The sequence below is a fragment of the Cynocephalus volans genome, chromosome 11, assembly GCF_027409185.1.
Source record: "Cynocephalus volans isolate mCynVol1 chromosome 11, mCynVol1.pri, whole genome shotgun sequence".
Classification (NCBI taxonomy): Eukaryota; Metazoa; Chordata; class Mammalia; order Dermoptera; family Cynocephalidae; genus Cynocephalus; species Cynocephalus volans.
In genome coordinates, this window is record NC_084470.1 from 96464446 (window position 1) to 96490165 (window position 25720).

General features: G+C 45.8%; 1 protein-coding gene across 1 annotated transcript in view; it reads left to right on the top strand.

The window, feature by feature from the left end:
* Nucleotides 1-18144, top strand: part of FGD5 (FYVE, RhoGEF and PH domain containing 5) — a 118181-nt gene extending 100037 nt beyond the window's left edge. Inside the window, exons 13-21 of the mRNA XM_063114393.1 lie at nucleotides 2353-2436; nucleotides 3804-3883; nucleotides 6396-6495; nucleotides 6858-6995; nucleotides 7496-7625; nucleotides 8431-8561; nucleotides 11308-11436; nucleotides 16292-16446; nucleotides 16829-18144. Coding sequence (XP_062970463.1) covers nucleotides 2353-2436; nucleotides 3804-3883; nucleotides 6396-6495; nucleotides 6858-6995; nucleotides 7496-7625; nucleotides 8431-8561; nucleotides 11308-11436; nucleotides 16292-16446; nucleotides 16829-16865 — 984 coding nt within the window. The 3' untranslated portion in view covers nucleotides 16866-18144. The remainder of the gene's footprint in view (nucleotides 1-2352; nucleotides 2437-3803; nucleotides 3884-6395; nucleotides 6496-6857; nucleotides 6996-7495; nucleotides 7626-8430; nucleotides 8562-11307; nucleotides 11437-16291; nucleotides 16447-16828) is intronic.
* The last annotated feature ends 7576 nt before the right edge of the window (nucleotides 18145-25720 follow it).

A 25720-nucleotide genomic window follows, 5' to 3' on the forward strand; every position in this document is an offset into this window, starting at 1 on the left:
TCGCTGGTGGCTCCTTACTGTGGGAAAGCCCCCCTACCCTAGCCCTTCATGAAGGATTCTTTCCCCTTTCTCCAAAACACACTTTGAAGCAGGGAGAACTGCAGGCGATCGGGAGGTGGCCTGTCCTAGCCCACTGATAGACCTCGGTGCGTGGCAGTTGCCGTGGCAGCAGGTGCTGGACGAGCAGTTGCAGAAAGGCTGGGACTGCTCTGCTGAGCTACCCGGGCCTGTTCCCTAGGAAGGGAAGGGTTTGTGAGCAAGCCTCTGTGCCGGGTTTGGTTCTTGTCCCCAGCTAGGGCCGGCAGTCACTGTGAGACCACCCCTACCACACCACACCTGAATGCACTGCAGGCACGCTTGTTTACCTATAGCCCTGGCACCACCACCTATAGCTTTGTGACAACCACCTCGGCATGTTTTCTGGCCTCTCTGGGCTTCAGTTTCTCCCTGTGTGAGATGGGGATGATAACAATGGTGCCTGCCCTAAAGGGAGGTCACAGGTGTCAGGCACAGAGTCAGTGTTCAACATACCACAGCTCGGGCCGGCCCGTGGCTCACTCGGGAGAGTGTGGTGCTGATAGCACCAAGGCCCCGGGTTCGGATCCCATATACGGATGGCCGGTTTGCTCACTGGCTGAGTGTGGTGCTGACAACACCAAGTCAAGGGTTAAGATCCCCTTACCGGTCATCTTTTAAAATAAATAAATAAATAAATACCACAGCTCTTAGAAGGCGGAGCTGCAAGGGCTTGGAAAGCTCCCGAGCCCAGAGTCGGCAAACCGTAGCCTGCAGACCACAGCTGACCACATATGCATAGCCACATGTGTTCGTTTATGGATTGTCTGTGACTGCTTTTGAGCCACAACAGCAGAGTTAAGTAGCTGCAACAGAGACCGTGTGGCCCCCAAAGCCTAAAGTACTCACTGCCGGGCCCTTTACAGAAACGTTTGCCAACCCTGGTCCACTCCAGCTCCCTTTAGAGAAGGTGAGGCCCAGAGAGAGGAAGGGTTGCACAGCCAGACAGTGTCTGGACCACTCCTGCCGTGCCATGGCTGATACATTGGGGTCCTAAGAAGAGCTGGTGGTGGGAAAATTCACCCATCTGTTCCCTCAGCAAGCTCTATTGGGAAAAGAAAGTATTCATTATGAGGTCTTGCTCTGTTTCAGACATTAGGTGCATTGTCCTGTTCAGTCCCCGCAGCACCCCTGGTTCCCGTTGGCCCCATGCACAGAGGGCCTCCTTTGTTGGCGTCAGTAATAATGTAAGGGTGGAGATGTCCCCATTTTGCAGATGAGGATGCTGAGGCTTGGGGAGGTGAAAGGGCTTGTCCATAGTCACATGGCTGGTGCATGCCAGGGTCATGGTTCGCAGCACACTGCACCAGCTTGAGTATGATGTCGTCTTTATGGACTTGAAACCTTCTAGCCAAACAGAAACACTCTCTCCTAAGGACGTGAAGTGAATTTCATTATGTTTCTTCCTGTCTGCCCTGAACATGGGTTGAGCTTTAGTTGTTCATTCAATAAATGTTAATTAAGCAACAAACATTAATTGTGTTGGTCACTGGAGCTACAGCAATGAACAGGACCACCGGGTCCCTAACCTTAAGGAGTTTTCTCTTTCCTCTTTCTCCTCCCTCCCTGCCTGCCTTCCTTCTTACCTATACTTTGCCCAATTTAATCTACGTAGAGTAAAATGCGTCAGTCTTAAGTGTACGTGTCTACCTGTATTGACAAGTGTACATCATTGTGTGGCCACCACCTGGGTCAAGGTATAGAACATTTTCAGTCCCCCAGAATGTTTCCCTGTGCTTCTCTCAGTCACTCTCCCCCATCCCTGAGGACCCCAGGCAACCACTGGCTTGATTTCTGTCACTATAGGTTAGTTTTGCCTGTTTTGGAACTTCATATGAATGTGGTTTTATGTGCGCAGCTTCTCTCAGCATGACCTTGAGATGCAGTCCTGTCCGTCGAGTGTGTCGGCAGCCTGTTCCTTCTGATTGTGACGCAGTATTCCATAGTGTGGATGTACTGTGGGTGGTTTGTCTATCCATCTGTTGGTAGGCATTTGGGTAGTTCCTGCTTTGGGCTGTTATAAATAAAGCTGCTATGAACATTCTTGTACATGACTTTTTGAGGGAATATGCATTTATTCCTCATGAGCGTCTACCTGGGAGTGAAATATTGGGGAGGGGCTCATGTTTTAGCCCAGAATGTTTTTGCTTGCCTGTGGGGTTCACCAGAGAATGCAAGATGCCTGTGCACCCCAGAGTTTAGGGGTCTTCCGTGTGCAGAAGCCCAGTGCAGCCCACTGGGGCCAGGACATGGCTGACAGGGTTGCCCTCTCCCCAGATGAGTGACGTGCTCCTGTACACATATCCCCAGAAGGACGGGAAGTACCGGCTGAAGAACACGTTGGCGGTGGCCAGCATGAAGGTAAATGCCTGGTGCTGGGCACCCTGGGGTGGGGAGACCCTGGAGGAGGAGGAGACGGCATCCCTGTGCCTAGGAGCACACGGACCAGCTGGAAGGGGAAGGCCGGAAGAAGCGGTGTTAAATTGTGGGTTACAGCAGGTTTATACTGTAGGTAATCCAGGGAGAGGGGAGGGGAAAGGAGGGCTTCCTGGAGTAGGGGACATAAGCCCTTAGTGTAGACAATTATTTGGTCAGATGGGGAAGAGAGATGGGGAAGGGGCATCCTACCTGGAAGAAAATGCATATGGAAAGGCTTGGAGGGAGGAAACAAGCAGGTGTTTGGTAATTTATTTTTAATCGTGGTAAAATAAACATAGCGTAACATTTACCATCTTAACCATTTTCAAGTGTACAACTATACACTTGGCATTCAGTAGCGTTCAGTGGCATTAGGTACACCCAGGTTGTAGAGCACCCATCACCCCCATCCATCTCAGAACTTTTTTCATGTTGCGAAACTGAAACTCTGTACCCACTAAATGGTAATTCCCCATCCCCACCTCCAGCCCCTGGCACCCACCATTCCACTTTCTGTGTCTGTGAATCTGACTGCTCTAGGGACCTCATCTAGGGGGAATCACACAGTATCTGTCCTTATTTCACTTAGCACAGTGTCCTCAAGGCTTGTCCATGTTGTGGCATGTGTCGGAATGTCCTTCCTTTTGAAGGTTGTGTGAATACGCCACATTTTCTTTATCTGTATGTCGCTCCGTGGACATGTGGGTGGCTTCCACCTTTTGGCTGTGGCACATGCTGCTGCTGTGGACATGGCACCTGTGTGGCCAAGCTCAGTGTAATTTGGCCCCAGAGATGGGGACATTTGAGAACTGTTGGATATTCTGGAGGAGCAGGAGGTTTCAGGAAGTTAATTCTGGTATAGCTGGGGAAGGGGTCAGAGAGGGGACCACTGAGGTGGACAATGGAGCGGTGGGTGGTTGTCATTCCAAAGGCAGAGGGGAGGATGGCAAGGCGAGCCCTCTGGGGCACTGCAGCGTCTCTGATCTGTGGGCTGTGAAACACCATGGGGACCTTGGTCACTGAGCAGGCACTTGTCCAGCGTGACAGTGCACCTGGAGGTTGCCCGGGCTGGACCCTGAGTGACGCTCTGTGGCTTTCCTGGGGGTGGGTGAATGACAGAGGACCATGGAGTCGGCAGCCTGGCACCTAACAGCATCTGCCATCACAGGAAGGTTTGCCCTTTACAGATGAGGAAACTGAGGTTGAGAGTGTGCCTCAGGCCCCTCTGCCCATCTACCACCAGGAGAGGAATCTGGCCTGGGTTTGGCCCGCCCTGTCCCTACCCTGAAGGGGCTGCTGTTGGTTTCCAGGTCAGCCGCCCTGTGATGGAGAAAGTGCCCTACGCTCTGAAGATCGAGACTTCCGAGTCCTGCCTGGTGCTCTCTGCAAGGTAAGGGGGTTGAGGGTGGTGGGCAGGGGGGCGGTAGAATTGTAAGGGCGGGAATGTTTGGAATGACAGGTGCTGGATGTGCCATCATTTTTATTTTAAGTCAAAGGACTTTTTTTTTCCTTTTCAGTGTTTCTTAACCACTTGCGGTGTCACAGATCCCTTTGAGAATCTAATAAAAACTGTGGCTTCTCTTCCCCCAAAAAGTACATATTCATACAATTTCTTTTCTTTCTTTTTTTTTTTTTTTTTTTGGCAGTTGGCAGGTATGGGGATCTGAACCCATAACCTTGCGCTCATAAAATTGTCTCTATAACTTCAGGTGTCTCGAGCCCATTGTTCAGGATTAACAATGACAAAATTGCACGTTTGTAGAACTCTCCGTGGATGATTGGGTCTTTACAGCAGTACGTGAAGTTAAGGCAGGTAGAGAACATGTCTGTGCCTCAGTTCTTAGTGGGCTGCCTTTACGCTTTCACGTGTAGAGGGTGAGAGAAGAAAATCGTGGGCGAACCTTCATTTATCTTTCCTTCCTGGGAGTGTCTAGTCCATTTGGGCTGCTATAACAGAAACACCACGAGCTCAGTGTCTTACAAACAGAAATCTCTCACAGTCTGGAGGGTAGGAAATCCAAGATCAAGCTGCAGGAAGATTCAGTGCCACTTTCTGCTCCACAGACAGTGGTCTTCTTGCTGTGTCCTCATGTGGTGGAAGGGGCAGTCTCTTTGGGGTCTCTTTCATAAGAACACTAATCCCATTCATGAGGGCTCTACCTATGACCTAATCACCTCCCAAAGGCCCCACCTCCTAATGCCATCACTTTAGTGGTGAGAATTTTAGCATATGGATGGGGATAGGAGCATAAACATTCAGACCACAGCGGGGGGTGTGGCTTCCTGTCAAAATGTCCGCATTTTCTCAGCTAGTGTGTGACCCTGGGGTGGCAGTGGTACCCTCTGTGTGGGACTTGTCCTGCCTATGGAGGCAGTTCTGGGTGTAGAATGGGTGCACACACTGGCGTGCACGTGCTCTCACAGGTGCATTGATACATTGAGCATTTACTAGCTACGCCTTGGGGCCAGGTCCTGCCCTTGATGTGCTCAGGAGGAGCCCACATTATGGGTAGGACAGTCATAAACTGGTGATGCTCTGGAACAGTAAGTGCTGTAACAGTTCTTAGTGGTAATGACAACAGCAACAGGCACGGGATGCCTGTGAGGTCTCAGGAACCCCCTCTCCTCCTCACCCCCACCGTTGGAGGTAGGGCTTGTGGCCCCATTCATGTGCATGGAGTGTCAAAGCCTGGAGTGGGATCACACAGCCTTGTGAGGCAGAACTTGGGTTTGAACCCAGGTCTGTGTGACCCAAAGCTCTTATTCACTAGGATCTGATGCCTAAGCGGGTAGAAACAGCCTTGGAAACCCAGAGGCGTGACTGCCAGTCTGGGGGAATAAGGGAAGGCTGCCTGGAGGAGGTAATGGCTGGGTGGAGCTCCAGGGCCTCCCTTCTCCTCTTCTCTTGATAAAATCAGAGGCAGGAGGCGGCCCAGGGCATAGGTGCTGTTTGCTCAGCCATGACTGAGGGTGGTGACAGGCCACTCTCAGGCCTTGAGGTGGTTGCCCATCTCCCCCAGGCAGGACTGTCCCCTGGCCAGTGGCCTCAAGGAGCCACTGCCCCTGACAGGCCCGTCACCTTCCTGCTAGCCCAGACCCTTCATGCTGAAGCTCCCAGGGGACAGCAGGACCCATATATCTCCTTTTATCAACATGGCATCTGGCTGCCCACTGTGCCCACTCAGCCTCTGCCTTCCACCCTTGCTCGCGCAGGCCAAGCCGGTCTCTTCTCCTGCCTGGCTTCCCTGGGGCAGGCTGTGTGCTTCTGTGCAGGGTGAGCCTGACACCTAGTGGACACCATGAGAATTTCCACCCAGCCACCCACCCTAAAACACTGTGTCACTCCTGCCTGGGGCAGCTCACAGCCCAGGTGTGGCTGTCACCACTCGGAAGTCCTATGGGCAGAGAGGGGGTTTGGAGAGTCTGTTGGATGGATGAGTGTCTGGGGTGCTGTGTGGGAAGATGAGGAGGAAGATGGAGAGACTGGGACATTTGACTTTGCCAGCGCTTACCTACCCCCCCCTCCACAGGGTACCTAGCCCACAGTCCCCTACCAGCCTGTCCCTCCTAAAGTGTGGGACCCTCTGCGCCTTCCTAATGCCCCTTGCTTTTGCACAGCACTTTGCTGTTAACGGAGTGGTTCCACATCCCACACCCAGCACACGTTAGGGGAATGTGGTCGTTGCTGTAACATTACACAGGAAGAAGCAGGCCCAGAGCACAACATGCCTCTGGTCATCTTGCTAATAAATGAGGTGCTGGATTCACTCCCAGTCTGGCAGGTGGCCTGTGCTTGGGCATCTCAGACACTGTCAGAGGCTCGGATGTGGGGAAGAGGCTGGGGGGCGGGGTGGATGTTTGTCGTTCGCATGTGTCCTTGCTCACCCCTGCTGTGCCTACAGCTCCTGTGCGGAGAGGGACGAGTGGTACAGCTGTCTGAGCAGAGCCCTCCCCGAGGACTACAAGGCCCAGGCGCTGGCTGCATTCCACCACAGCCTGGAGGTGAGTTGGGGGCGGGGGCCGCCTGCTACCAGCCTCGGGGCCTGGGTTTCCCTGGGTGGGTACCGCTATGGGTCACTCACACCCAGAAGGACGTGTAGCTCCTGTCCTTGGGGCACTGGCTCCCCCACTCCCCGCCATGCTCCCACCCCGGTCAGGGGCAGCCTCCATGTAACCCAGGAGCACAGCACCCCCAACTGCGACCTCACAGTCTTGCTGTTTCTTCCTAGAGGGTGCAGGGGAGGTTTTTAGAATTAGAATCCACCCCGCCCTACAAACACACACCCTTTAAGAGAAGGGCTTACCCAGGTGGCCCACCCAGCTGGTCTCCTGACCACACTGCTCACCTGATTCTGTTGCTCTAGATACGGGAGAGGCTGGGGGTTAGCCTGGGGGAGAGGCCCCCGACCCTGGTGCCTGTCACCCACGTAATGATGTGCATGAACTGTGGCTGCGACTTCTCCCTCACCCTGAGGCGTCATCACTGCCACGCCTGTGGCAAGGTGAGTCGCCAGGGTCTGGGGTGCGTGCATGGGGGTGGGGTGGGAGGAGAGTGTGTCTCTCTCCAGCTGGGGGGGTTGGGGTGCCCAGGAGCTACTGTGTGTCAGGCCCAGAACAGGGAGAAGTTCACACCGACCCTGCAAGGTAGGGATTGTTAATTCCCGTATTACTGATATCCTCAAACCAGGGCTCCAAATCCCAGGCCCACTCCACTACTCTACCATGTTTTCAAAAGAAAATCATGGTATTTGTGTTACGTCCTTGGAGAAAAAGTCTTGTGTGGAGGTTAAGGCTTATCAGAGAAACAGACAGGCACTTGCTCAGAAGCATGATGCAGCCTGTGCTGGGTGAGCAGGGGACACGGCACAGCCTAACAGCTAGCACACAGGGCTCCCTGGAGGAATGCGCAGGTGGATTCACAGAGGGGACAGGGTGGTGGTCCTCTTTCCACATACTGAGAGGGTGGAGCTGTGCAGACACGTGTTCTCAACTGGGCCTGCAGATCGTGTGCCGGAACTGCTCACGGAACAAGTACCCTCTGAAGTACCTCAAGGACCGGATGGCCAAGGTCTGCGACGGCTGCTTCGGGGAGCTGAAGAAGAGGGGTGGGGCTGTCCCGGGCCTTATGAGAGGTAACCTGGGGCTACTTTCACCTTCTGGGGGCTGTGTTGTGTGCCTGAACCCACCTTCCCTGGGAGGGAGTTATCACCCACGGAGGTAGGGAAGGCTCAGAACAGAGGCAGCCCTTGAGGAAACAAGGCTCAAGCTCACACCAGGGCACCATTCCTCAAAGTTCTGGTTCTGTGGAAGACTGATCGGTGCTCCCAGAGGACGGGTTCTGTGGGCAGCTATGTTTAGGGCTGGCGTCTCTGTATAGGGGACGGAGTAGGCAGTGTGCTCTAGTTTACTTTACCATAGAGGTCCTGCTTGTCCAGTGTTCTGTGGGCCTCTGTTCCGAGGAATCTTTTTGGCTCTAAGGATCATAGGACTGATAGCAAAGGAGCTGTGGATCAGGAAGGGGTGAGGGTGCTTTCACAAAGGACCCTTGGGAGGCTGAGCTGGCCCTTGAGAGACTCAGTGCTAACGGACAGGGCTTGGTTAGGCAGGGTTGGGCTGGAGGGAGAACAGGAATATCCTGGGCCTAAAACCAAAGCATGTCCTCCTCTCTTCCTTCCTGGGGCCACGCCGAGGACAGCCCAGCCCCCGCCTTGAGGAGGCCTGGAGAAGAAAGGCTATCCACACACCCAGGAAAAGCGTTCCCTCCCCAGCCCCAGAGCCTGTCTGTACTGGCAGGAGGAAATGCTCCCATCCTTCTGGTCCCACTTAAACCCCAGGGTGAGGCTGGCTCTCATGCCAGAGGGATTCTGCGGGAATCGGCACTCCAGAGGCCAGCCGCCTGCCTGTCCACAGCTGTCCACTCTCACCCCTTCCCTACAGAGCGGCCTGTGAGCATGAGCTTCCCCCTGTCCTCATCCCGCTTCTCGGGCAGTGCCTTCTCATCCGTCTTCCACAGCATCAACCCCTCGACCTTCAAAAAACAGAAGAAAGTCCCTTCGGCCCTGACCGAGGTAAGGCAGGCGGGGCTGCCAGCGCAGGAGGTGAGGGATTTGGAAGGTTCGCGTTCCTCCTCAGTGGACAGGGACAGCCCCTCCCTTATCCCAGCCTGCCGGTCTCTTATGGACAAAGAGAATTCCTAATGGGAGATATTCCAGTACGAGGGCTGACTCAGCACTGAAAAGGGCAGCGCTTTCTCTTTCCTTGACTGAGAAGACACCTGCATGGTGGCTGAGGGCAGGACCTGATGTGGCTGCAGGTAGTGCTTTCCCATCCTCTTCTCCCCTCTCCCCTCCTCCTCTTTCTTTTTTCTTCTGCACAGATCACTGAGGCTCTTGAGTCTAAAGGAGCTACAGTCCTGGGTGGTTCTCCCATGTCGGGCCTCTGAGCTGTACTATTCTCTCACCCTGGTGGGTCCCAGATGGGCTCAGGTGGTGGCCTCCTGGAGGCCATGGGACTCTTTGTGGGAAACCTCAGAATTGGCTAAATTCAATTCCGTTTTGCAAACAGGACCAGATTATATGACCGTTTTCTAATCACCACCTCAGACAAATGTGTGTCCATGAATGTACAAGCTGTGCAAAGAAGTGTGATCAGCCAAGTTTGTCCATTAATACTCATTATCACGTAGCAGGCAGCAAGGGTTCAGAAAAGCGTTAGGGAATGAAATTTTTTTTTTTTTTTTTTTAAACACCAGTGCACTTTATGTCATAAGGGTAAGTATTTCTTTTTTTTTTTTTTTTTTTGTCTTTTTCGTGACCGGCACTCAGCCAGTGAGTGCACCGGCCATTCCTATATAGGATCCGAACCCGCGTCGGGAGCGTCGCCACGCTCCCAGCGCCGCACTCTCCCGAGTGCGCCACGGGCTCAGCCCAGGAATGAAAATTTTAAATAGGTATAGTTCTATCTATTAACTTACTTCCTTTGCAAATTAAAAATCTTGGAAATAGTACATACATGGTAAAAATTTTTAACACATATGATGTATGTACTATTTCCAAGATTTTTAATTTGCCAAGGGAATAAGTTAATTGATAGAACTCCCCCCACCCAGCAGTACCCACCATCAAGTTTCTTATGGATCCTTTCAGAAATTTTCATATATATGTATAATACAGATGTATATTCAGGATCCTCTTTTTTTTACCCAAAAGATAACGTATTATACTGGATCTTCTACACGTTTTTTCCACTTAATATAGCAATGATTTCATCTTTGCTCACACACATAAAGCTCACACTTTTTACATTGTATTGCTGTCCCATCATTTGTTTACTTAGTTTCTTTCCATAAGTTGAGAAAGGACTACCTGTTTACACTTTAGTGGAGGTCTGTGTGAGTCAGGCTCACCGAACCAAGGATTCCATGGGTACAGAGTTTGAGAAGCACTTCTAGAGTCAGGCTGCTCTGATCCTGATTGCCATCTGGGTCTGCCTCAGCCAGCCCCCTGGTGATTTTTGCTCAAAGTGACAACCTTTTTATTACCCAGAAAGGACTCCATGGGATCAGCAGAGGCCCCAGGAGAACCATGCTGCAAGTCTCCCTCTACTCTCTCCCAGTTCCCCTGGGAGCTCTACCTCAGCACTAAGACCTGTTTCCTGTGAGAAAGACTGGAGAAATTCTGCCCTGAAGCATCTGCCAGAAAGGGAGGTTGTGTGGAATTGGTTTCCTCTGCCATGTCCTGTGCACTCTGGCTTTCTCTACAGAAGTGCTCCAGCAGGGCAAGTGGTGAGGAACGAGGCCTGTGCCCAGCGTTAGGACCTTAGAACCTGTGTCAGGGGCAGGATTTCATACCAGCTTCCTTTCCTGGAACTTCCCAAGACAGCCTGAGCTGGTTGTAGGTTCCTTTCCCTAAACTGAAGTTCATGGAACTCCACAGTATTTGCTGAGAAACCTGAGTTTTTACCCTCTTTTCTACTAAGAAGGGACATGACGCTCGGGTGATCTCGCCATTCCTCTGGGCTTCATTTTCCCCACCTGGAAAATGAAAAAGTAAGAGGAAATCATTTCTAAACCTGGCCATCTTGCTTTAAACATCAGGTTTATATTGGTGGAGCACTCACTGTGGCTCGGGCACTGTACCTGTCAAGTACCTGTCTTATGTCATTTAATTCCACTTTTACTAATAAGGAAACTGAAACTTAGGGGGAACCAGTAAATTGCCCAACATTACTCATCTAGTAATTGGCAGAGTCTGGATTGGAAGCACAGACTGGTATTACTGCAAGCCTGTGCTCTTAACCACCACATAAAGCCTGTCCAACAGAATACTACTATGACCACTGGCAATAATAACAACAACAAAATGAGTATACACTCCACTAGGCAGGAGGTCACAGAACCTTTTAGGTAAACAGTTCAAAGAGGATCTCCCTTAATTGTAAGAAAGAGATAAGCTGAAAGTATAAAAATCAGTTTTAGAAGGAAGACCCTTTTGCCCAAGTATCTGCAGTTTTGTGATTTGAGGAGCTGAGGTTGGGGAAAGGGAACCAAGAATATGCAGCACTGCTGGGGGCAGCACTCCTGAAGGCAGGTTTTGACTCATGCATTTCCTGGGTCTATTCAGTATATCCTGTTTCTCAAACCATTAAGTACTAATTTTGCTGACTTTAGTACTACATGGATCCTGAGACCTTATCCAAGTATCAGATTTCAAAGCAGGATGAGCAGCCTGCCAATTTGCTTGCAATGTCATCTGGCTCCGTTTGAACTGTGCCCAACCACCCAGTGCCCTGACTGCTCTGCTTCCCTCCTGCCAGGTGGCTGCCTCTGGAGAGGGCTCTGCCATCAGTGGCTACCTCAGCCGGTGTAAGAAGGGCAAGCGGCACTGGAAGAAGCTCTGGTTTGTCATCAAAGGCAAAGTTCTCTACACCTACATGGCCAGTGAGGTAGTGGTGATCCGTGCTCTTTCTCCTCTCTTCTCTGAAGGCATCAGGTTAAGCTCAGAAAGCCCACCTGGGGTCTACACATGCCCTGTCACGTGCAGGGCCATGAGTCCTGGGTGCTGGGACCAGTTCTCAAGGCATCAAGTCTTTATTGAGCAATGCCATGTGCTGAGCGTTGCTGTGGGCATACAACTGCATTTGCTTTCAAATCTGAGGAATTTGCAGTTTCTTTGTGGGATAAAAGGTATGGCATGCAGATCTGTGCAGTGAAGTGTTTAAGCATCATAGGTCCAGCATCTAGGACGGGCCAGGCCTGCCACAAAAGAAAACACCTTCCTGCTCTTCACTTGGGTTGCTTAGGACAAGATTCACTAGTTTGGAGGAAGGTAATCCCTTTTTGTCCCTTTCTTTTGCCAGAGTAACTGGTAACTCTGGTGATTCTTCTACTAAATAATACTGGAATTTATGTTTATAGAACATCTTGCTTTTACATCTTCTAAAATACAGGCGAAGGAGCCTTAGAAATTAGCCTGTTTCTGGAGTAGACAGATGTGGGGCCATGATTGTCCAGCAGCGGGCTGTCTGGCCCAGACTCAGGCTGAACCTGTTGGATAATGTGAAAGATTTCCATCCCCACGTCCCACCATCTGATGGCTTCCACAGGCTATATGAGTTTTGGAAACAGGACTTAAAATGCATTCTGACCAGCTGCACAGGGTGGGTGCTTTGCCCCACCAGGATGTGCATGTCAGCACAGGGCTGGCCCTTCTCCCCTGACCGCAGATGCTAGTAAATGTACAAAAGGCACTTCCTTCTTTGGGGCATAAACGTTCCCTCTTGAAGGATCTGCAGCTGGGACGGTTGCAGTGTGTCCTGTCTTTAGGGATCACAGAGGCCGGCAGGGAAGCAGGCAGACAGGTACACTGTGCAATGTGGTACAACACCCTCTGCAGCCCAGAGCAGCTTCCTCCTAAGCAGGCCTTCCACAGGACACCTGTAGGGGTCTGTAAGAACTGGGCTCTGAGGGTGTCCTGAGTAAGCAGTCCAAAGGACTTCCTCTCAGTAGTGCCTCTCAGAATCTCCACTATCCGAAGGTGTGCTGTGCTGTGGATCTTGAAGATGTGGAGATTTCCCATACTGGCCTGACCACAGCCCTTTCCTCATGGGGCATGAGGCAGCACTGCTGTTGCACAGAACACACTTGGGGAAGAAATGCTGGCTTAGACAGATGAATTAAGTCAAACAGTATTTAAATGACTATCAAAGAGAAGTGAATCCTGTCTGAGAACAGAAAACCCAAAGTCTCTAGGTCCTGAGCAACAGTTGTCATGGAAGTGAGAGCATATGCTGATTTTATGTCAGATGAATTTAAAGATGACTCCAAAGCAGTTCCTTCCAGAGAGAGTAACTTACACAATTTGTCAATAAACGTATTCCAGTCATGGGACAAAGCTTTCAAATTCCATCCAAGAAACAAAGTTTCGATGAAGTGGATAGCCAGCTTTCACTGTCTACACTATCTGTCATGTACCCTGGTGGCCCAAAGCTGATACAGCTTGCTTTGTAACTTACTATTCAGTAATGTGAGAAAGTGACTGTCATAAATATATAGGAATCTTTTTAATTTTTCCCAACATTTTAAATTATTTCTTATCATATTTATTATAAAAATTTTCAAACAAAGAAATGTTGAAGTAATTTTACAGTGAACTGCCATGAAACTGTTAACTGGGTTACACAATTAGTATTTTACTATCCTTCCTTTATCTATCTATTCATCCCTCTATCCATCTTACTCTTTGATGCTTTCCAAAATACATTTCCCCCTAAGAGTTCATTATTTGTAAATCTCTATTTTCTTTTTAGGTACAATCTACATATAATGAAGTACACAAATTTTAAATATGCTATTTGAGTTGTGATTAATGTGTACGCCTATAAATCGCCACCCTTACCTTGTCCACCGAGAGCCAACACACTGTTCTGATTTTTTCCCCATCATAGATTAATTTTACTGCTTTGAAGTTTTCATAGAAATGGAATCATATGTGACTTTTTCTACTCAGTGGTCTTCCATTTTGTGACATACCAATATTGTTTACCCATTCATCAGCTGAAGGATATGTGGTTTGTTTCTAGTTTTGGTGATTGTGAATAAAGCCACTTTAAACATTGGCATACAGGTTTTTGTGTGAACCTAAGTTTTTATTTCACTTGGTTAACCTAGGATTGGAATTGCTGGATCAAAAGGAAGATTTATGTTTGGTTTATAAGAAATTGCTGGACCTTCTTCCAAAGTGGTGTACCACTTTAAACTCCCCCAACAATGGACATGAATTTGAGAGGTCTGGTCAGTCCTTATCTTTGTCAACATTTGGTATTGTCAGTCTTTTTAATTTTAGTCATTCTGGTGGGGGTATACGGGTATCTCAGTGTGGTTTTAGTTTAATTTCCCTAGTAGCTGATGATATTAAGGACATAAGTTCCCCTGTGCTTGTTGGCCATACATTTTCCTTTGGGAAGTGTCTGTTCAGATCTTTTGACCTTTTTTTTTTTTTTTTTAAGTAGGTTGTCTTTTTGTTAAATTGTGTTAGGATATATATAGTTACAGGAGTCCTTTATATATTCTAGTATCAGTCTTTGTCAGATAAATGGTTTACAAATATTCTCTCCAAGACTGTGGCTTGCCTGTTCGTTTCCTTTTTTTTTTTTTTTTGGAGACTGCCCCTAAGGGGATCCAAACCCTTGACCTTGGTGTTACCAGCACCACACTCTCCCAAGTGAGCTAACCAGCCAGCCCTTAAAGAATGAATGTTCTTAATGAATGAATCAATCTTTCAGTGAACAGAAGTTTGTAACTTTGATGAAGTCTAATTTATTAATGTTTTCGTTTATGGCTATTGCTTTCTGTGTTCTAAGAAACTTTATCAACTTCAAGTCACAGAATCATTCCCGTGCATTTTCTTTTGAAGACTTCAGTGTTTTAGCTTCTACATTTAGGTCTGTCCCAAATTAATTTTTGTGTATAGTATAAGATAGGGGTTGAGGCTCATTTTTTCCCACATGGATATCCAATTGTTCCAGCACCACTTGTTGAAAAGACTCCTTTCCCTATGGATTGTTTTGGTGTCTTTGTTAATATCAAGTAACTGAATAAGTGAGAATCTATTTCTGGGCTCTCTATTCTGTTTCATTGATATATTTACCAGTCCTTATGCCAATACGAAACTGCCTTAATTACTATTACTTTATAGTAAGTCTTTGAAGTCAGGTTGTGTAAGTCCTCCAACTTTGTTCTTTTTAAAAATTCTTTTGGTATTCTATGTCTTTTGTGTTTCCATATAAACTTAATTTCTACCAAAAAAGCCTGCTGAGATTATGGTAGGGATTGTTGAATCTATAGATCAATTTGTGGAGAATTGGCATCTCAACAATATTGAATCTTCCAACTCATGAACATGGTAAAAATCTTCATTTATTTAGTCCTTTAATTTCTCTTTTAATATTTTGTACTTTTAGTGTAGAAGTCTTACACTTCTGTTAAGATTATTCCGAAGTATTTTATTTTACTTTATTTTGCTTTGTTTTGTTTTTGGTGGCTAGTTGGTACAGGGATTGAACCCTTAGCCTTGGTGTTATCAGCACGATGCTCTGATCAACTAAGCTAAATGGCCAGCTGCAGTATTTTATTTTTTGGATGTTACTTTGAATGGAGTTTACTTTATTTTCAAGTTGTTTGTTGCAACTGTACACATACTAAAAAGCTGATTGCCCTGCGACCTTGTTAAATTCATTACTTCTAGTAGTTGTTTTATAATCAAACATGTTCTTTGCAAGTATATATAGTTTTACTCCTTCCTTTCTAATCTTTATGTGTTTTATTTTCTTGCCTTAATGGCTAGGACCTCTAGTACAACTTTGAATTGGTGAGAGTGAACATCCTCTTGCCTTTTTCCCAATTTTAGGTGTGTCACTATTAAGTATGATGTTAGCTGTAGCTATTTTATAGATGCCTTTTGTTACGTAAAGGAAGTTCCCTTCTACTCCTAATTTGCTGAGAGTTTTTTTTAATCATGAACGGATGTTGAATTTTGCCAAATGGTTTTTCTGATCTAGCAGTCTTTGAGAATTGATTCCCTTTTATACACAAACTCTACTCCCCTTCCTCCTCCCACCACCATTCTAACGTGCTTAATTAATTATATCTGTTTCTTTGTGTTTTTACAAAGTTTATCTATGAACGTGCATTTTTAATTTACATAAATGCATGTGTATAAAAATCTCTTTTCCTACTGAGCACTATGTTTTTAAGATCTGTCTGTGTTCTCTGGGTACATATCATCAAATTGTTAGCAACTTTATAGCACAGACACCCTGAGTGCTCCATATTGAGATACTTGTAAATGAAGATTTGGAGAAATGAGTACAGAATATGTTATCAGAAGTAACCCTAGGAAACTGAATCACAGATTAATCAAGTCAATGGAAAGAATGTGGAGTTAGAGGGTGTTAATGAGTTCAGATTCTGGTTCTGCCCCTTACTAGCTGTGTGATCTTGGAGAGTTACCTTCTCAGAGCCTCTTTCTTCTTAGAATGGTGATGACACTTTCTATGATTGTTGTAAAGATTAAACAGGATAATGAAGATGAAAATGCCTGGCCCCTAATAGGCTGTCACAAACTGTTGTTGCTTTCCCTCCTCAGGGCTTGCCCTGATGGGAAGTGGGGTGCAGATACATGTGTGGTTGGCTCACACAGAGGTGCTCTTCACGTGTCTTAGATGGGAGGTAACAAGAGATGCTGCTCCTGACTGTGCATGGTAAGGTATTTAACATCAGTGTTTCCTTCTGCCGCTGCAGGACAAAGTGGCCGTGGAGAGTATGCCTCTGCTAGGTTTCACCATCGCCCCAGAAAAGGAAGAAGGCAGAAGCGAAGTAGGACATATTTTTCATCTTTACCACAAGAAAACCCTATTTTATAGCTTCAAAGCAGAGGATACCAGTTCAGCTCAGAGGTACTAAAGTAACTAGTCCTATACCTCCTTGCCTCTCTCTGAAAGAAAGAAGTTGCTACCCAGGGCTTTGGCTTCTGTTCTGCTCCAGCCATCCTATCCCACCAGGTCCCTCTGGGCCATAGCAGAACTGTGGAACTACCTGTTCCTGGTCATAAGAATTTTTAGGCTATTATGACATTCATACAGCCATGCATTGGTTCAGTAAAATTTGTACTGTGTCCCAGGCCTTTTGCTAAATATAGAAAACATGTTTGGGAAACAGATATGAATGTGACCTAGTCCTTGACTTCAAGCTATCAGTAATCCAGCCCAGCCACTAGAGATTCTGTGATCAGAGTCATGGGCAGAGCTGCAACACCATGTCCTCTCCCTTGTTTTACAGGTGGATCGAGGCCATGGAAGATGCTAGTGTGTTATAGCAGTTATCAAGCATATGGACTCAGAATAAACTCTTAGGTTGATATGTGAACCCTTCCAGAAGCTAATCCATGTCTCAACTCATCCGGACACACATCTGGATTCAGCATGGGGCTTGACCTTTTTTGCTGTAACATCCCCTCCCTTCCCAAGTGGAACCCTTAAGGAATATTTATGGACCTCTCCTTTTCTGTCTTCGTGTTTTCTACCCCTTACCCCTGGTCATAAACTATTTCCTTATCCAGCAGTGAGTTAAAATTTAGTAACATGAAGATGTGGAAACCAATAGAAAAGTACATGTTAGAAATGCAGGCTTTTTAGTAGAAACAAGCTTTTACAGTTTTTAGTCATGGTAAATATGATCACCTTTCACAGGATCGATTTTGGCATCCCAGGTGAAATGAGAAACAACTAGTAAGTAACAGCTACTCTCATTGAAAGCACTTTATTGTTTTACTGAGCTGCAACCTCCAATTTTGTGTTTTCCAAGTGATTTACTTAAGTTAATAACAGACGGAGTCCTGTGGACTAATTTGCCACCGGTCCCCTAATAAGGGTATACATACAATTGCCTCATGCAGACCTGGCTGTGGCTGGCCATTGCATGAGCACATGACATCACTGTGGAGAGTCCATGCTCCACTGGATAGGAGGAGAGGATTTTCTCTTCCAGTTGATCATGCGACCTGTATACTGACATAACTTATTAAAGGAGAGGCTCTCTCCTTCCCATGGTAGTCCTCAACACTACACCAGTGCTGGAAATGTAGCCGCTGGCAGATCTGGGCCCCCAGAGGTCACTGCAGACCCTCTGAAGAGTCAGGGTCTGCTTTAATTTATTGTATGCCTTCCTGTGTTTCCCCACTTGAAGCTGACGTCGTGTTGATGGGAACCTATTTTTATTTTAGACATATAGTAGTAACCCTTAGGCTGTTTTGCCAAAGCCTTTTTAGTTTTGAAAGAGGTAAAAAAGAGAAGTCAAGATATGATCAGAATTTTTAGTATTAGCAGATGGCTCTGGACACAGGAAGGGAGCACAGAAGTAGTGGCTTCAAGATATTCTCTGGCCACCTGGGGCTAAATCACCTCCTGCTGATGACTTGCTCATTATGCTAGACGGTTTTTCACATAAGGCAGAGGAGGTGTGAGGGGTGGGATTCCTTGTTACTCTCATTGCAATAAAAAAACATATCATTTTCTGATATATCCTGTCCCCATTTTTCTGATGCCCTCTGTCACCTAAAAAGACATTTGCTGACAAACCTTTTGTAAAAGCACCATCTCAAGGAATTATTTACATTAAATATTTTCAAGGGAAAATTTTTTTCTATTTTGCACTTCTTAAAAAAAAATTTGCATTACACATAACTATTCAAACAGGTCTTTTTAATTAGGCAGGTCTTATTGTTCATTTTCAAGGGCTTAATTCCAACTGAACTATTTTCATTGTCACACATATTTAAATAGGCCTCCTAGACCTGTTGGGGCTTTAAAACTCAGAGCAAGACTTCAGTACCAGGAAGTGGGAGTTTTCCAAGCTGCCTCCTGCTGACACCTGTTGTCAGTTTCTCAGCTCCATGCAGAATTGTGTCTGAAAGTCATCTGAAGGCCTCTTTTACTTTATAGCATCCTGTTACTGATGCTCTGTAAGGGAAAGGTAGTTTTTTTTTTTCCCTCAGGGTATAGTTACCCTTTTAAAAACACCTTGGTTATAGATGAAACATACTGGGTGGCTTTAGTCAAAGGAAACCATCAGGGGCCACCAGGATCCTCCAAGGCTCATGTGACTCGGTAAGGACTACCTGTCTTATCTGGACCTGTGTTACCTGTCCTTCCTATGGTTCTTTGTGTATTCATTTCAGACTAATTTCTACTGGCTGATTTTGCTCCTTATACCTTCCCTGACCTTCTTTGTCCAGCCCATTTCACACGTCCACATCACCTGTCTGTCCATGGGGCCTACTCAGAGCAACGGGGGATGAAGCCACTCCATCTGGTCTGAGGGTGCTCCTTCCCACTGGGCCCACATGACTGGTGTGATGCTATGGCAATGCTGTCCGAAGCCACCCTGCTCCCCACTCACACGGCAGCTCCTCTACTATGCAACCCCAGCACAGGCTAAGTTTATCAGGAGGAAGCAGAACTGTGCCAAGCTGTAGCCCAGAAGTTAGAAAACTCGGGCCCTAGACAGGTCACTAGAGTAGCTCTGAGCCCTGGTGTCATCTTCTGTCACACGGAGATCATACCAGCTTCTCCCACGAGTTGAAGGGGAAAGGCTCAGATTGAAAGCATGTGAAAGTGGTCCGAAATCCATAAGCCAGTGGGAAAGGGCTTGGCATCATTATGCAAAATAAAAAACAGTCACGGGCTCTGCTCTCTAACAATACAAAGTGAAGACAACATGCACGAGAAAACCTTCCTCCTTATCGGTGAAATGGCAAAGAGAAACCCTGGCACAGTCAGGCTGAATCCTTTGGTCATAGGACCTCTTCCCCCCTCCTGTTTGTTTTAATTACCTCTCAGGAAAACACAGACTTTGCAGAGTTGGCCTCTGCCTGCTTCTCAGAATCAATAAAATTTATAATAGAACTCAGGGATTTACTGTAAGCAGGCAGCACTTATTTTATGTGATAGTGGCTTCACGCTTTCCCAGCAGACTGGAATTTGTTTCTCCATTCTGAATTGATCTTTGAAGGTAGGAATTCTGTTCCTTATTATGGTACTGATAAAAAACACACCAGAAACATACACAGTAGTGGCAACAGACATTGAGTTCCTGGGTCCTAATAATAATACTTTTGTATATCAGAAATATGCTCTGAGATTTTCTGATTATGCTGAGTAACTTGATGGACTCACTTGCCCTGGGATGCAGGATCATGCTGAGGCTTTAGCAGTCCTACTGCAGTAGCTGAGGGGTGACGTGGTTAGTTAAGAGTCCTTTCTTCTTCTAGTCCAGCCTTCCATTTGATTGCCATTGCAAATGTCATCACTGAACACAGAAGCCCTACAGACTGAGGACATTTAGGCTGAGAGTGGTAGGACCAGGCCTGGAAGGCAAGTTTCTTTCTGCTATGGGATAGTCCAGCAATATGCTGAAATATTCTTGTTAATTGATTCAGCCTGTGTTTTGTGGTTTCTATGCTCATGGAAGCTTTTGTGTTTCCATGCACTCATGGTCAGCAGAGAGGACAGATATGCCTACACTACCGAAGATGTCTGTTTTCAACAGCAAGTAAACAGAAACCAACCTCAAACTAGTTTAAACAATTAGGAAGTTAGCTCAAGAGGAAGTCCAGGGTTGGCTGGTTAGTTCAGTTAGTTAGAGTGCTGCCTTGTAACACCAAGGTCTAAGGGTTCAGACCCCTGTATGTGGCCAAAAGCAGGGGGAGTCAAGGGTTAGACAGTATTTCCAAGAACCAAGTTGTTTTGGTTTTTCTGGCCTGCTATCCAGTGTCAGCTTGATTCCAGGGTTGGTTGCCAAGAGGGTGATCGCTGACTGCTACTCATATTTGGGGCTACAGGCTTCTCCATTCATAGCCACCAAGGAGGGACAACTTGGCTTCCTGTAGCTAGCTTTTTTTAGAAGCAGCCAGCAGGCCCTCCACGCCTCTCCAGGTCCACACTTACTCATGCCCACCCACTCCTGAGCCTAGTCACTGAAAAGAGGACGACCACAAGTGGCACAGAGCAGTTAGCTGGGGGGAGAGGTGCAGTGGTTGCTGGGGATTCACCCACAGTGTTCACTCTCTGGACCAAACCTTCTGGAAAGAAGACTATGGTTTGGATTAGCATAGTACAAGGTCTGTGCCTTGCCACAGATTTTTGGGATGATCTGTGATAGAATACTCACAGGGCAATTCTTTGGGCATTTATTACATATGTTTGCTAAATATTACAGTAAGTGGTGGTGGGAAGCTGATTTGATATTAATATTTTAAGCTCCTAATCAAACACAATTGTTAAGTCAGTGGCCAAACAGCACTGACCTCTCACAGGCTCTTAGAAGAACTTTCTGTAATTACTGAGGACAAATAAGTGCCAAGCACCTTAACCCTGGTATTTCATTTAATCCTCCCAAGGACCTGCTGAGGTGAGTTCTATTACTGTCCCCATTTTGCAGATAAGGAAACTGGGGATTAGAAACATCAAGTCATTTGCCCAGAGTGTCACACACAACTGGCAAAGCCAGGACTAGCTAAGAGCAAAGCTATGTTTGTAGCTGCTTCACTGTAGTGCCTCTGTTGAATGGGTATGAGCTATTATTATGCCATTTTCTGACACCTACAGTGTGAGTTCCCTCCTAAAATTAAAGAAACAAATCTCCGTCTGCAAAGGACCAATCAGTAGGACCTTTTCTTCCAAAGACCTCAAACATGATGCCGAGTTGGCCTAAATTTTGTATTTCGCGATCCAAGCAAAAATTCAGTACATATTATCATACACAATCCATGCACATAATCCAACATTATTTCAGTGTATTAATTGTAAAAATGAATACAGTTCTATTTTTCTACAATCATATGCACAAGATTTACCTTGACTGCACATGGGAATCTGGATATCTGAAACCCAAGCACGCATGCTTTTAAAAAAAATTTTAACACACTCCCTACTGTTAATTCAATTAATTGGATGAACACTTAAATGAGTTTTTAAACTAAGTGTTTTCATGGACCAGCACATTTTTCTCACTTATCTAAAGAAAAAGCAGAATTTCTAAAATGAACTCATAACCAATAATAACCTAATAAATTGATCAATTACTTGCTATTCTCGAACACTTAAGAATTTGCATTGTGTGTGGGAAGACAAGTCTGAAGGTTATGATTAATGTGTTCTATGAGAGTTGACAAGAAGTCTCATATTGGAAAGGAAGCCACACCAGTTTCAAGAGGAAGTGTGTGTGTTCACAGAACCCCTGTGTCCCAGGGAACGCACCTCCAAGGGGGACTGTTTTCAGAAATGAAGTCAAACCAATGCATAGCCTGGAGCCTATGGGTCATGTGGAGCCAGAGCAGTCTGTCTGGGGTGAGAGACAGTAAATTGGCAACAGGTTACAACTAGAGCCAGTGTCACTCTACCAAGGCTGCCCTGAGAGGAACAGCTGGAGGGAGAGATGACCCTGGGAACTGCCTCCCAGAGGTTCAAACCCCAGTCCACAGCCTAAGGCTGCCTCCCCAAATCTAGACAGTGGGGTCCAGGCATCTACAGTTTCTACGAGTGCCTCAGGAGATTCTGCACACAGGCAGGATGGGGGTGGGGGGTGGGGGGTAGGGAGGACAGAGAAGGTGGCAGCTGAGCTGCACCAAGAATAACGAGTAAAAACTTAGTTCAGACATTGGCAGTGATCTCAGCTTGTCATGAGACTATGAGTCTGGTAGAAGCACTAGTTTACAAGGTGATATCCTCAGTGTATATTCTGATCTTTAGCTGAAGAAAAGTGAGACCCAAGAGTGTCTGGAAATGATGTTATAAGGCATGAGAGCTGGCGCTGGTACCATCAGACAAGATTGCAAGACACCTTTCAGAATTCAACACTATGCCAAACGTTATAGGAGAAATATACGCCCAACGTAGTAAATATTCGAGGGGCAAAACCAGTCTAAGGTAGACAAAGGAATCTCCTCTCTGAGGTGTACAACAGGACGACCACCCAAGGTGGTGCTCAGCCAGTAAAACATCTCTTTCCACAGAACTTTTCTCTGGAGAAGCTAAATGACCCTGTGGGCACCCTCATAATCTCCTGGTGATCATGTGAGAGATTTTGCAGAACAGATTCCCTATGTGGACGCAAGCTTTTCCTTGTGTAGATCATCTGATGCTGTCATACAGGAAAGGGCTTCTGTGTTGACAAAGCAGAATGACAACAGACCTCAATCTCTAATGTGATCATCTTCTGATCATCTTTCAAGGGTGCTGTTATGACAGAGCCAGTGGAGAGAGGCAGCAGTTCCACATGAACAAAAGAAAGGCTAGTACAGAATAAAATCTATATAAAGAAAGCACCATTAACAAGTTTTTCTCAGCTTGGAGCCACGTCTTTCCAACTCTGGGAGTGGGTAGTGCAATCGATGTAATGTGTCACAACCAGCACTCCCCCAAAAAACACACACAAATTCTCTGTGAAGAGAGAACAAGAGTATATTCATCATCCTTAAGAACTGTCATGAATTTTTTGTTTTAATTGTGCTGTGTATATGCATATGACATACTGATTGTTGATGTAAAATGTATTTATATTTATATGTCATGGTAAAAAAAATTTTAAACCACTACCTTAAGAGTGTCACTTAAGAAGAAAATAGAGCATAAAGTTGCAGTTATACATGAGCCAAAACAAAAGACTAATCTAAACTAATATACACAAATGTAATGATGTTTCCAGTCTTATTTTTTGAATGGCTTCAAAAATACCACAAGGTTTTGGGGGGTAAGTATAAAATTCATGGTAAAGCTATACAAATTCTTTTAATCAGGAAATAGATACTGTAGCAATTAAGGGAAAATCTATTATTGGGATATGTTAATTATAAATTTAAAAATCCTCCAGGAGCTGAGAGTTGCAAATATTCCAGAACTCTAAAGTAACGTGTTTTATGCCAGGCATTCCTTAAAGCATGTCTTCAATAGTGACTAGCTACTCTTTACATAGATTCCCCACTCAAATGCGAACTGCCCCAAATGACCTCAAGGTCTCTTCAATAATAGGATCTCAGGGTAAGCCTTCAAAAAGGTGGACTCAGAGGGAAAGGATATGAGGATTTGGCTGTCATTTTCTAGTATGTTCAGCAACAGCTATATACAAAAATCAGTCTTGTGGGTAGGTATAGGCAATAAGCCATACGTTTCTTAGAACTCCTCTTAAGTAACAGATACGAGCAGGACACCAGAAGGTAAAAGAATTGCCATCTCCAGTAAGCCTGTGGCCCTTCAAATCCAGTGGCCTGTACTTAACAGCCCTTAAAAACACTACAGTAGAATCCATGAATGTGTAATGAAGCTATCCTGTTGTGAGCAGCATACATGAGAAAATAATTTCTAGCTCACTACAGTAATTGGCTATGCCCTAAAGCATGAGTTGAGTATTCCAACATGTATAATTATGAAAGTTATTATAGGCTTAAAATTAGACGGCTCTTTTAAAAATACAGCTATAATATACTTAGTGTGACCCTGAATCTTATTTTGTAGGGCAAGGTGAAAAATAACCATTGGTTTTCACTATTAACAATTTAATTTCACCTACTCAACAAAGATCCTCCATTTTTATAATAATCAAGATACGTCTCATCTTATAGGTCCATCACTTGCTACACTGGATGAAAAAACATCCTCTCCTAATGGAAAAAGGAAGAGAAAATGCCCGTTTAAAAATAACATTTTTTTAAAAAAAGCCTCCTCTCCAGTGTACCCTGATATATTGTCAAGCTTCTTTCTGAAAAAAAAAATATTTTTTTTTTTTCTTATTTAGTAAAGCTATACGGACAGTGTTTCTTTATAAGTTTTCTCTTTCAGGGAAAAATCACAATAGATAAAACATTTACTAATAGCGTATTTCAAATTTTAAAATAAATTTAACACAGGAAACACTGAAAGTTCCTTCAGTCAGGAGCTTTGAGATTCAGCAACCTTTGGGAATGCCTCAGTTTACCACTTACAAAAGTGTGTCCACATGCTTCCTTCCACACACACCCTTTGAGGTGGTGCAGTGGTGAATGACCTTGGAGCAAACAAACTTGGGGGTTCAATCTCTTGCAAGACCCACAATCAGTAATAGCAAATCTGGAAGACAGCGAGACAGCAGAGTGCTTGCTGCTTGTCCACTGCCACCCTCCTCAGCTGTTAAGGTTATTAATTTTCAGTTATTCTAGAGACTGATTCCACTGATTTAAACTCTGATACACAGTTAAGTTATAAATACTGACTTTTCTAACACAGGGAAATACTGATTACCTAGTCATAACTGAAACAGCTATGAACAAATGAAATTTGATGTTGAAACCTGTAGCCTCGAGAAACACATTGGTGTTTATCTCCAGGATTAGTTGGAAAGCAAGTTTAATATGATTGGGATTGTGTTTTCTCGGGCTAGAGATTTTCAGATAACTCTGTTGGAATAAGAGGGTGAATAAGTGGCTGAATGTTACGTATGTTAAGTCTATAAGAATCCTAAGGGACTTGGGAACACTTGCGATTCCCAGGTACTATTTTAACAGTGATGCAAGCCTTGGCATAATACTAAGCACTAGACACATGGTTATTTACTTGAAGCAGTTCACAATCTGAGAAGTCAGGTACAAACAGTCAGAAGAAAAGACAGCACTCTGGAAGAATAGATAACAGTGAATGGATTGTGCCTGAAGCAGATTAGGAGAGTTCCTGAGGGTGACTTCTGAGTTGGGGCTGGACATATGGGTGCGGGGGTTGCCTTACATAGAAAGGGGGCTGGACAGGCCCCTTTAGGCAGAGAGTAGAATGAATAAGGGGTATAATAATGAGAACATCATGTGGCATGTTCAGGGAATGTAGTAGTTCAGAATTGCTAGAGTGTAGGGAGGAAGTCAGAAAAGTAGGTGACACAAGGAAAGGTTGTCTGGGTCATTCAGGGCCATTGAACGTATCCTACAGTTACTAGTAGATGTTGGAGCCTTCAAATGCTTTAAAATAGGTAGGTGACAAGAACAGATTTAAGTTTAGAAAGCCCAGTCTAGTCCTCCATGAGAGGATGACAAATTGAACACATACATGGCAGATTCCATTCTATCAAAGCTGGCCACCACAACAGGTCCCCTCAAGCATGTTCTTACAACATGACTTTGGCATCCCTTCCATTGCATAGTGGAGTATATATTCC